The sequence below is a fragment of the Diabrotica undecimpunctata genome, chromosome 9 (genome assembly GCF_040954645.1).
Source record: "Diabrotica undecimpunctata isolate CICGRU chromosome 9, icDiaUnde3, whole genome shotgun sequence".
NCBI lineage: Eukaryota > Metazoa > Arthropoda > Insecta > Coleoptera > Chrysomelidae > Diabrotica > Diabrotica undecimpunctata.
Genome location: NC_092811.1, coordinates 16,593,737 through 16,606,164, shown reverse-complemented (window position 1 = coordinate 16,606,164; position 12,428 = coordinate 16,593,737). Strand labels below are relative to the sequence as shown.

At 36.1% G+C, this 12,428-nt stretch overlaps 1 protein-coding gene across 1 annotated transcript in view; it reads right to left on the bottom strand.

The window, feature by feature from the left end:
* Positions 1 to 12,428, bottom strand: part of LOC140449596 (lysosomal alpha-mannosidase-like) — a 67,717-nt gene that overhangs the window by 19,195 nt on the left and 36,094 nt on the right. The window contains exons 10-11 of the mRNA XM_072542818.1: positions 10,248 to 10,447; positions 5,258 to 5,460 (exon numbers count right to left, since the gene is read on the bottom strand). Coding sequence (XP_072398919.1) covers positions 5,258 to 5,460; positions 10,248 to 10,447 — 403 coding nt within the window. The remainder of the gene's footprint in view (positions 1 to 5,257; positions 5,461 to 10,247; positions 10,448 to 12,428) is intronic.

Sequence of the window (12,428 nt, the reverse complement as noted above, 5' to 3'; positions counted from 1 at the left end):
TCCGAAAATGCAAAAACGCCAAATTTAAATTTTTCGATATTTATTAAGAGTAGCTATAAAATATTTTTCACAATGTGTCTTAGACGAGAAAGTTTTAATTAAATATTAACGATAATAGTCTAAAATGTGACACAATTGTTAAAAAACTTCAATATAAATAAGACTTCATGTGACAGTTGGGACAAACAATAACATAACCCAACTAAATTTGATTTCTTAAACAAGGAAAGAGACTCTCTTTCCTTGTTTAATGTGGCCTCTCAAAATCGCACTTTCCGTCTAACAATATTTTTGACCCCACTACCTTCACATTCCCTCTTCTGTCTTTTTGGTCGATGGGTGTAATACACCCCACACATGCAAAAAAATGGAATGTCTCTCAAAAACAACATCTTACCGCCCTCTATTGTTCAATAGCTCACATAACATAACATCACTCTATCGAGTAACATTGTTATTTTCATAATTTCTTCAATACCCACTTACATAGATGTCAGAATATGTCGCAGGGATATGTCACACCCCACCACACCTCTGGCGTCAGTCAGTTAATCATTGTTGATGACTGGACATATGGGCTGGACACATATGCGGAAAAAGACCTACAGATTCTAAGGGTCTGAAGATGAAGGGAAATTTCCAGGAATCGATAGGAGTGGCGAATTCTTTGTGAACAGGCCAAGATCCACAACGGATTGTCCAGCCAGTTATGATAATGATGATGAAATAAGTGTTGCTGCTTTTTTCAGTCCTGCTTTTTCTGGGAATTTGTTTTGTGAATTGGTAGTGCTTTTTCCGTTCCATTTCTTTTTCTTCATATCTTCTTCTTCAAGTGCCATCTCCGCGGCGGAGGTCGGCAATCATCATAGCTATTCGAACTTTTGAGACGGCTGCTCTGAAAAGTTGATTTGATGTACATCCGTACCACTCTCTCAGGTTGCGCAGCCATGACATTCTACGCCTCCCTATGCTTCTCTTTCCTTGGATCTTTCCCTGCATGATCAGTTGGAGCAAGGTGTATTTCTCTCCACGTGTAATATGTCCGAGATATTCCAATTTTTTTGTTTTTATTGAATTTAAAATTTCCATTTCTTTGTTCATCCTTCTCAGAACCTCTTTGTTTGTGACGTGTTCTGTCCATGATATTTTCAGAATTCTTCTGTACACCCACAGCTCAAATGATTCCAGTTTTTTCGTTGATGTAGCATTCAAGGTCCAAGATTCCATTCCATAAAAAAAGGTCGAAAAAACATAGCACCTCGCCAACCTAACTCTTAGTTCCAGTTTTAAATCCCTGGTACATAGAACTCTTCTCATTTTGTTGAAATTTGCTCTAGCCTTTTCTATTCTTATTTTTATCTCCTGATTGTAATCATTTGTGGAGTTAATCATTGTTCCCAGGTATGCATATTTGTCCACTTGTTCGACGTTGGTTTCGTTTATTAGAAGACTCTCGTTATTTCTTTGAGTTTTCGATATTCTCATAAATTTCGTCTTCTTGACATTCATTGTTAGACCATACTCTTTTCCATACTCTGCTATTCTGGTCACCAGTCTCTGAAGATCTTCAATGTTTTCGGCTAAAATCACAGTGTCGTCCGCATATCTAATGTTGTTAATGGGAACTCCATTTACCTTTATTCCAGCTGTTTCACCCTCAAGAGCTTTTTTCAGGACCTCTTCGGAGTAGGCGTTGAAAAGAATTGGCGACAATACGCATCCCTGTCTTACTCCACATCTAATTTCAATTTCTTCTGACAGCTGTTCGTTAACACGTACTTTTGCTCGCTGTTTATAGTATAAATTTGATATGATCCTGAGGTCGTTGTAGTCAATCTTCTTTGATTTCAGGACATTCATTAAATGTTCATGTCGTACTTTATCGAATGCTTTATTATAGTCAATAAAACATGCGTATATATCTTGATTGACGTCCAGGCATCTTTGTATTAGTATATTAAGTGAAAAAAGAGCTTCACGTGTTCCTAGGCCTTTGCGGAAACCAAATTGTGTATTATTAACATCTATGTCCAGTTTGTGATATATTCGGTTATGGATGACTTTAAGTAGTAACTTTAGCGTATGAGACATTAAGCTAATGGTGCGGTAATCGCTGCATTCTCTTGCGTTTTTCTTTTTAGGGAGACAAATAAAAATAGATGTCAACCACTCTTTGGGTAATACGCCTGAACTATAAATTTGGTTCAAAAGTGTCACTAAAACATCAATGTGCTTCTCATCTAGAATTTTTAGGATTTCTATAGGAAGCATATCAGGTCCAGGGCTTTTCCCGCTCTTCATTGTTTTTAATGCGTGCAATATTTCTTCTTTTGTAATATATGGACCTATTTCTTCTGACGTAAGTTCTATGTGCTCCAGATCTCCTCTTTCATCATCGAACAATTCATCGATATATTCTGCCCATCTTTGTATTTTCTCGTCCGTATGTATAGCAGTACCGTGTCTATCCAGAATTGCACAAGTGGGATTTTGTTTTCTTAGTCCTGCCAGTTCTTTGACTTTCTTGTGTAGGTTAAACAGATCATATTTATTTTGAAGGTCTTCGATCTCTTTGCATTGCTCTTCAAAGTATTTTTCTTTTGCCTGCTTTATCGTCTTTCTAATCTCGTGGTTTATCTATCTGTATTTATTGTTATCCTTGTTATTAAATTGTCTCCGTTGTTCCATCATATTGAGTATCTCGTCATTCATCCATTCCTCTTTTCTCCTTGAGGAAGTCTTTAATATTTCTTTACAGGGTTCCAGTAGACAATCTTTTAGTCGATTCCAGTACTCGTCAATATCGTTGGTGTTTGTGTTCAATTTGTTGCAGTTCACATGCAGTTCATGTTGGAGGCATTCTTTTACTTTAGGTTCTTTAAGTTTTCTTGTGTCTATTGTAGGGATTCTTTGATGTCTTTTAATATTTTTAAGGGTGAGTGTAATTTTGGCTATAAGTGGATTGTGATCTGAGGCCACGTCTGATCCAGGATATGCTTTCACGGCTTTAACAGCATTACGGTATCTTTCATTGATCATAATGTAGTCTATCTGGTTCCTGACTACTTTCTACGATGTATCTGCGGGCGATCGCCATGTATACAGTCGTCTGTTTGGTAACATAAAAAATGTGTTTGTAATAATAAAGTTCTGCTCTTGACAGAATTGTAACAGACGGTCTCCTCTCTCGTTTCGATTTCCCAGACCATAGTTTCCTATACACTTTCCGCTTTGTCCCTTTCCAATCTTTGCATTGAGATCACCTAGGACTATCGTGATTTCTCTTGTTTTCGTTATTCTAAGTGCCTCTTCGATATCTCGATAAAATAATTCTACTTCTTCTTCGTCGGCATTCGCCGTAGGAGCATAAACTTGTATCAAATTCAGTTTGGCATGAGATGTCACTAACTTCAGTACCATTACTCTTTCTGAGATAGGGAAATAGCATTCCACCGCTCTATTAGATTTTTTATTAACTATTACTGCCACGCCGTGTCTGTGTTGGTTATTCTCGCTACCGGAATAATATATTGTGGCTTCGTCTGTTGAAAAACAACCTGAGTTGGGCCACCTAGCTTCACTGATACCCAGTACATCGATATTCAACCTGTTCATTTCTTGAATAACATTGTGCATTTTACCAGGCTGAAACATGCTCTGAACATTCCATGTTCCTATTCTAGTGTTGGACAGTCTTATTTTTTCATCTGCGTTCTTTTGACAAGGAATTCGCTGATTAACGACCTGAGAGTCCTTATCTTCTTCTCCCCTGCCGGATCTTGGCTTCCGAGGGCCATGATCAGTAACGCCGTTATTAGTTTCTAAAACCATGATGATTTTACTAGGGATATCCATGGGGATCTTTAATGTAGTGGTTTCCCCTTGCCTTCTACATCCTTATGCTGTTGACCAGTATATTGGTTCCTCCATCTTCGAGATCGATTTCTCAACCCCAGGACAAAAGGGTGCCCTACCACCTACCAATTCTTCCGCCCAGAGCCGTTGATTAGTAAGTGTGAGATTGCTTATACCGGCAATCGGTCGGTGAAATTTTCACCATATCTGGCTACCCTCACTTAGTTTAGCCTGCAGACCAATGCAGTTGTCCGGGGTGTGGCACTTGGAGCCATAAGTGAGAGTTAGGTGTCTTATGAGGACCAGTTACCAAGAACCATCTCCCATCTATGATGCTCGATGTGGTCGTTCCGATAAAAGGTGCTACCTCTATAACACAACCCTACACCCCCTAAGTTAGGGTTTAAACAATTAATGAGATCATCCTGTGTTTATTGGGGGGTTGTTTTTATCATCTAAACTGTCTTACTGTATGGTGTGGAGGCCTGGACGCTGACGGAGACGCTCACGAGAAAACTAGAAGCATTCGAAATGTGGGTGTACCAACGCATTCTTCGTATATCCTGGACCGAACATGTCACCAACACAAAGGTAATCCAAAGAATCGGAAAGGAGAAAGAAATCGTGAATACAATTAAACAAAGAAAGCTTGAATATCTAGGCCACATATTGAGACACGATAAGTACCGTCTACTGCAATTGATTGTCCAGGGAAAAATAGACAGTAAGCGAGGGCCAGGCAGGAGAAGACACTCGTGGCTCCAAAATCTGAGGAAGTGGTTCGGGCTCACATCGGTCGAACTATTCAGAAGCGCCACAAATAAGATCAGAATTGCCATGTTAATAGCCAACGTTCGCAACGGACAGGGCACTTGAAGAAGAAGAAGAAACTGTCATTTGTTTTTGGGATAGTTACATGGATTAAGTAAGTTACTGTAATTTTTCAAATACGACTACACTATGTAAATTTTTGATTTTATGACCAATTCTTTGTAAAACTGAGAAGCTGTGTTTACCATAGCATTGCTAAACATGTAAGTCACATTTATACATAATTATCGCTTTTTCACTCATTATTATTATTATGAGAGGCCACCGTTTCTGGCATTATCTTTTAATTAAAAGAACTTTTCTCTTTCTTCTAATAGAACGTTACTCTTGCAGATATGGACTGATGCTGTTTTATAAATACAAAACGAAACGTATTCGCTAATAAATGGGATAGTTAACATCTAGCTTGTTTCTTTTCTCCTATTATCTGGCTAAGATCTTCAAGAGCTGCACCATTGGAAAAAGCTTTACTGGACCGCAAAGCGTGACCGTATGGCCATCGGAAGTACGTAAGAATTAAATATCAATAGTGTTTCTAAACATAGTGAGTATATTATAAATAAATACATACCTTCTTTTGTAAAGTGAAGGAAGTTTTGTTTTCTGAAAGGTATGTAGGTTCTAAAGCCACTGACGTGTTGCTAGTTTTTTCCAAATAAAACACTTTTAGTCCCATCGGTGGAAATTGCTGGTGACTTACTAGTTCATATTCGCTGGATTGGTTTAATTCCAATGGATATTTCATATGCTTAACAATTTCAAATTTTTCCTCACCTAAAATAATAACACAAAATGAGTTTTAAGTATAGAATCTCTCGATTATTTCGGAAACAACTAAATTTTATTTTGTGATAAACTTGTAATCCGGTAGATCTTATAGTAGTATATTGGTTTAAAATGTTTCTTTTATTTTTAAAAATATGGACTTCTTGTTTTTTATTTTTGTAGTACAGATCTGATGATCTGTTAATTTCATTGTCTTGCTCTTCCTTACGTGTCCTAGCTTTCAGAGTCTTCTATTCAAATTGTTGTGTTAGTCTTCAGATTGCCATTGCTTCATCGATATCTCTTTCCTTCTCGCTATCTTGGCCATCTCTATCCGGTGTTTGCTGTAAATGACCAAACCAATTTAGCCGGTTAGCTGTAATTAATAAAGCTCGGATTGTAGGCAAAATGACTTTTTTGCCTATTTTGCCTATTATAATTATTGTTTTTTGCACTTTTTGCCTTTTCTCGTAAATTCCGCCTATTTGTGCCTTTTTTAAAATTTCATGGTACTACTCATGATATTATTCTATTACTAAACCATTCTATAATAAAATTTTGGGTCAATAATAAAATATCAATGGTTTGTTTATATAACAGATTTCTAGGAAAATGTACCTGATCGAGACTTGAGGGTTAACTATTTGGTAATCCCTAAGCTTTATTAGTTTATTATCAGTTGTACAGTCGGTTACTGTATCAGAGTTTAGTCACAAATTCCTATATCCTAGTTTAGTTTTGTTGCGTATACCGAAAAGCAAAGAACACGTTTTAAAACGTTTTAGACATTTGTGTGAAAAGATGACATCTAAATTAAGGCTATGGATCGCCCCTTATTCGGAACTTTCTCCAGAAGGAGATGGAGCATTTTGTAAACCATGCGGTAAATCGGTAAGTTTTATTTTTTCTCGTCCCACAACATAACTAAATTCTAAAGCGGTTTTAGAATTCTAATTATTTTTAATTCTCAGATTTCAACTAGAAAAAAATACAGCATTGTGGAACCCCACTTCATAAACGTAATTTGGAAAAATTAAATTCCTCTAAGTTAGCCCAAATATCTCTGCGGGATAGTTTAAGCAGTTCAAAAAAAAAGGAGGAAGACGCATTTAAATTTGATTTATGCCAGATGATGATTGCATCCAACATTCCGCTATATAAAGTTAATAACCCTAGTTTTAAATGCTTTTTCGAAAAATATCTTAATAAATCCTTACCGGATGAGAGTACATTAAGAAAACATACTGTGGAAAAATGTTATGTGGAATGTATTTCAAAAATTAAGCGGGAGTTAGAGGGCAATTTTTTGTATATTATCGTGGATGAAACGACAGATGTATGCGGCAGGTATATAGGTAATTTAATGATTGGAATTTTGAACGAAAACTTTGCGAGAAAACCTTATTTAGTTGCCGTTAAAGAATTGGAAAAAACAAACAATTTAACAATAGGTCGATTTATACAAGATAGTTTAACAAACCTCTTTTTACCCAACGCTATACCAGTGAATAAAATAGTTTTAATGCTTTCAGATGCTGCGGCATATATGTTAAAAGCTGCTGTTAATTTAAAGATTTTTTATCCTAATTTAATTCATTGCACTTGTGTAGCCCACGGGGTAAATAGAATTACTGAAGAAATAAGAAATCTGTTTGCGTTGGGAAATAATTTTATAAATTTTATGAAAAAAGTTTTTGTAAAGGCTCCGTTGAGGGTGCAAATATATAAAGAAAGACTTTCCGATGTCCCTTTGCCACCTTGTAATTACAAGGTGGGGAACCTGGCTCGAAGCAGTTTTTTTTTACTTTGAACACTGCAATGAAATAGAATTAGTTATGTCAGAATTTGATGATGATATTTCCGAAGCCATTCAAGAAGCAAAAAAAATATTAAAAAATCCCATATTAAAACAGGAACTCGCTTATATCAATGACAATTATAAATTAATAGTTACCACAATTACCTTATTAGAAAAACAAGAGATAAATTTATGTGAGTCAGTAAAATGAATAGATAATTTAAAGACGAAAATTAAATCGGCACCTGGAAGTAACGGTCAATTAATTTAAAAAAAATGAAATATGTTTTCGACAAGAATGAAGGTTTTTCGTTTTTATCTAATGTTGCTAAAGTTTTGAATGGGACATTTTCCGAGGAATTTCAAATTATGCCAGATTTATTATCCGCTATGAAATATGCTCCAATTACATCTGTCGATGTCGAACGTTCGTTTTCAATGTACTTACAAATTAATTTTAAGTGATCGAAGACATAGTTTTAAGACCGAAAATATTAAAAAACATTTAGTTGTTTCTATTAGTGATAAAATTTTAAGTGGTTACAATGTTTAATTATTAATTTACAGTTATTTAGTTACTAGTTTATTTATATTAATGTTATGATTATGATGTGTAAATATACCTGCCTTAAGTTAATACTACGTTAATTCACTTTGTACAATAAATAATATGTTATATTCCTTTATTGCCTATATTTTGCCTAAATGTTAATATTCCTGCCTTTTTTAATAAAAATCTTTGCCCATATAGGCGCCTTTTTCTTCAATTTTTGTTGCCTATAAATCCGAGCTTTAGTAATTAATATAAAACATCTCCAATTATCAATTTATCCCTTCTAGTAAGGCAGCAGCAACGTTTTCAGTATATCATCTCCGTAGCTTTAATTTTAGATCTATTTTTTAATTAATTTCCTATAGTTCTACTCCCGTGCCGGTGTAATTTGCAAGAAGGAGGGGTTCTGAATTAAGTAAAGGCTCTTCAGTTTTTCTTGCAAAACCCACTCCGGAGGGGGGTCGTTCTCAACCTCAACAAGGCGTCGCGTCCCAATGGCTGATAGGGAACATCCTGCAGATATGTGGAACAGGTGTGAATAAGGCTTTTCCATATAAACACCCGCGGATTAACTGAGAGCATGGCATAGGGTAGCAGCTATGTCATTACAGGATCGGAGCGGTCGGTAGAGAAAAATCTCTTTACCGGTCTGATACTTAATAATCATAGGCGGTAATTATGATTTAACCGGTTGTGAAATGACCGAACGATTACCATTAAAAGAAATCCCCCATTTGTTGGTCAACAGCTACGGGTGAAAGAACTGACGTAGTAGTGGTAGAATGTGGTAGGGCACTTCACTGTCCTGGAGCTAAGAAATTGACTCCAACGGCGGAAGATCTAAATTATCCAACGAAATTGAGATATAGAAAGCCACTGGATGACTATCACATTAAAGATCCGTAAGGATATTCTCAGGATACCACAATGGCGGAAAATCCAAAACAAACGGCCCTCTGTTCCTAAGAATCCCCCGATCAGCCAATATTGTCCAAAAAGTTAATAGGATCGGTACGTGGAACATTCGAAGCATGTATCAAGCAGTCAAAACCGCAAAAAGTATTCAAGAAATGACTCGACTGAATATATATATTTTGGGATACATTAAAGTTCGATGGCCACATTCTGAAATAAGAATTATAGATAAACACCATCTCTATTATTCTGGAGACGACTCAAAAAGAAACAGAAATGGCGTAGCGATAATAGTAAAAAGGGAAATAGCTAAAGCAGTAATAGGATTTACGGCTATATTAGACAGAGTTGTGGTATTGAAAATTAACTCAAGTCCCTCTAATATAAACATCATTCAAGTCTACGCAAAGACAGCTAAAACCACTCAAGAATAAATAGAAAATTTCTATCAGGCTCTAGAATACTCTCTAAAACTGACCAAAAAACATAAACTTACTATTATCGTGGGCAATTTCAATGGCAAAATAGGATAAGGTACAGTCGAGAATGTCGTGGGGTCCTATGGTCTTGGCATAAGAAATGAAATAGGAGAAAAACTGATCCAGTTCTGAGAGATGGATATGGTTGTAACGAATACACTTTTTAAAATACACCCAAGAAGGATTTTTACAAGGAAAACACCCGTAGATACCTCATGTAAAATTATAAGAAACCAAATTCATTTTATCAACATAAACAAAAGGTTTAGAAATTCTATCACCTCAACAAAAACATATCCAGGCGTAGATGTCTTCTCCATAATAGCCCCATAGATGACTATGTTAATTCAAGCTTAAAATGTACTTGCTCTGTTACGTTGTTCTAAGATCTAAAGTAACGTTTAATAAATAGCAATAGGCTAATGGGTAACTACAAGACTTGCAAGACTCTTGCTGCAAGACCAAGACCAAGACCGGGAGTGCAATACCAAGACCAAGACCAAGACCAGGTGTGCTGGCGCAAGACCAAGCTCAAGACTGTCTAAATCTCGTCTTGTTCTTGCATTTGGGCAACACTCCCCACATGGGAAACTAATCAATATCCTAAAAAGATCAGGACTCGATGGTAAGAATATTAGACTGATCTCAAACTTATATCTTCAACAAAAAGCAACTGTGCGATTAGAAAATGAATTGTCCGAGATCTTCACAGTCAAAAAAGACAGCGTTGCATATTGTCACTGGCATTATTTAACATATACTCTTACAACATCTTTAAAGAGGCCTTGGACGGAGTGGAAGATGGGATTGCTGCAAATGGCCAACTGAAAAACAGTATTAGATATGCAGACAGATTAGATATACAGAGTGTTGCTGACAGATAGTACGCAGATGCTCCAAAGGAGTTTTAAAGGGTCCTTTTACTCAATTCAGAACTCTTCCTCCACGAAAACCAAAACCGGCCACGGTGGTCTCAGTGGAACATAAAGTATGCAATAGTATGCAATTTTTATCACATCTGTATTAATAATTTTAACTATACATTACTTACCTGAAAAACCTGTAAGTGTAAAATTTGCATTTTGAACAGGTACTCTAATATCGTACCATACAGCTCGTGACAGAGGATTATAAACTACTATAATGGATCGATCTTTCATCGTGTGTTCACAATTACTAATATTAGCTAGTAAGCATGTATACAAAGGTAGAGTAATATCTGTAGAATTATCTTCTTTTTTAAGGATTTTCCTGAAAAAAAAAAACAAAAATCTGTGTTAGGCATATTAAGTCTTGAGAGGCATGAGTAATCGTCTTTATGTATAAATAGAATAATTATGGGGTGGAGGCCTGGACCTTAAAGAAAGAGGTAAGCGATCGGCTTAAAGCATTCGAGATGTAGACCTACCGAAAAATATTAAAAATAAGTTGGGTAGACCGAATAACAAATGTTGAGGTCCTCAGAAAGATGACAAAGGAAATGGAAATCATGAATACGATTAAGATAAGAAAGTTACAATATCTCGGTCACGTTATGAGAGGTGATAAATATTTGTTGCTACAAACCATAATGCAAGGAAAAATACAGGGAAAACGAAGTATTGGAAGAAGACGCATCTCCTGGCTCAACAATCTGAGAAAGTGGTATAATTGCAGTTCCGTCGACTTGTTCAGAGATGCAATCTTAAAAGTGAAAATAGCTGTGATGATTACCAACCTCCTTAGAGGAGTCGGTACCTAAAGAAGAAGAAGAATAATTATAACTAGAATTAGAAGCAGAAATGTTTCTAACTTCTAAAAATATGTATGGAGATTGAGATTCAGAGCTTGGTCTTCACAAGGAAATAGTTGCCTCATATTGCATCAAAAATATTTTTAGTTTCTTATATACACTGAATGTTGGCCTTAGCTGAAAGAAGCCTTAGTTGAAGATACAGGCATTATAATCAACGGAAATAATGTCGACAATCTCAGATATGCAGACGACACGGTACTTATTGCATCCAATGAAAAAGACCTGCAACGACTTATGAACAGGGTAACCGAAGCATGTGATGAATATGGGCTAAAATTTAATACTTCTAAGACAAAATTTATGGTTGTCAGCAAAACGTTAACGATAACTGGGATATAAATAAAGAAATAAGAATACGCATTTAAAAAAGCCACAGCCACCTTCTATAAATTAAAGATAAAATTATGTTAAATTCTGATATTAAAATAAATTCTGATTAATAAAGATATTACGTAAAACCTTAAAATCAGATTAATACGCTGCTACATATTCTCCACATTGCTGTATGGTATGGAGAGCTGGACCCTTACAGAGACATAAATGAAAAAACTGGAGGTTTTTGAGATGTGGATTTCTCGACGAGTATTGCGGATAAGTTGTGTGCGGAAACATCCAGAGATGTATAACCTTCTACACCTCATAATACAGGGTAAGATCGCCGGAAGGAGAGGCCCTGGGTGAAGAAGAATATCCTGGCTCCGAAATATCCGAGAATGGTATCAAGAGACCACCGCTAATTTATTTAGAGCCGCCGTAAACAAAGGTAGTATTGCCAATATGATCGACAACGTTCGATAATCGGACAGGGTACTGAAAGAATAAGAAGATACTTCTTCTTCTTCTCTTTATATAGACATGACTCTGTCTGTTTTTCAATGTGCCTTCAGTAAGTTGTCGTTCTATCGTTTTCGTGATCTTCCTACTGAACGTCTTCCTATTGGAGAACCGTCTTTTGCCGTCTTTACTACTCTATTTGTTGTCATTCGGCTTATATGGTCGTTCTACTCTTCTATTTCTTACCCAGTTCTTGATGTTCTCCACCTGGCATGTACGTTGTATATCCGTACTTCTAGCTCTGTCCCATAGTGTCTTACTATCAATTTTTCCATGTGTTTTCATCTCTGCTGTTTCTGACATCATTTTTGTACTTTCGATGTCAGATCTTGTTTCTGTCGCATATGTCATTATTGATCTGATGACTGTTTTGTAAATTCTGCCTTTCGTTTCTTTTCTGATATTTTTATTTATCCATATTGTTTCATTTAGGCAGCCTGCGGCTCTGTTTGCTCTATTCACTTGATCTTCCACTTCAGTTTCGAGCTTTCCGTAGCTAGATAATATGATGCCTAGATATTTAAACTCCATCACTTGTTCTGTTATCTGACCTTCCAGCTGCAATTTACATCTTAGTAAATTTGCTGTTGTAGCCATGCATTT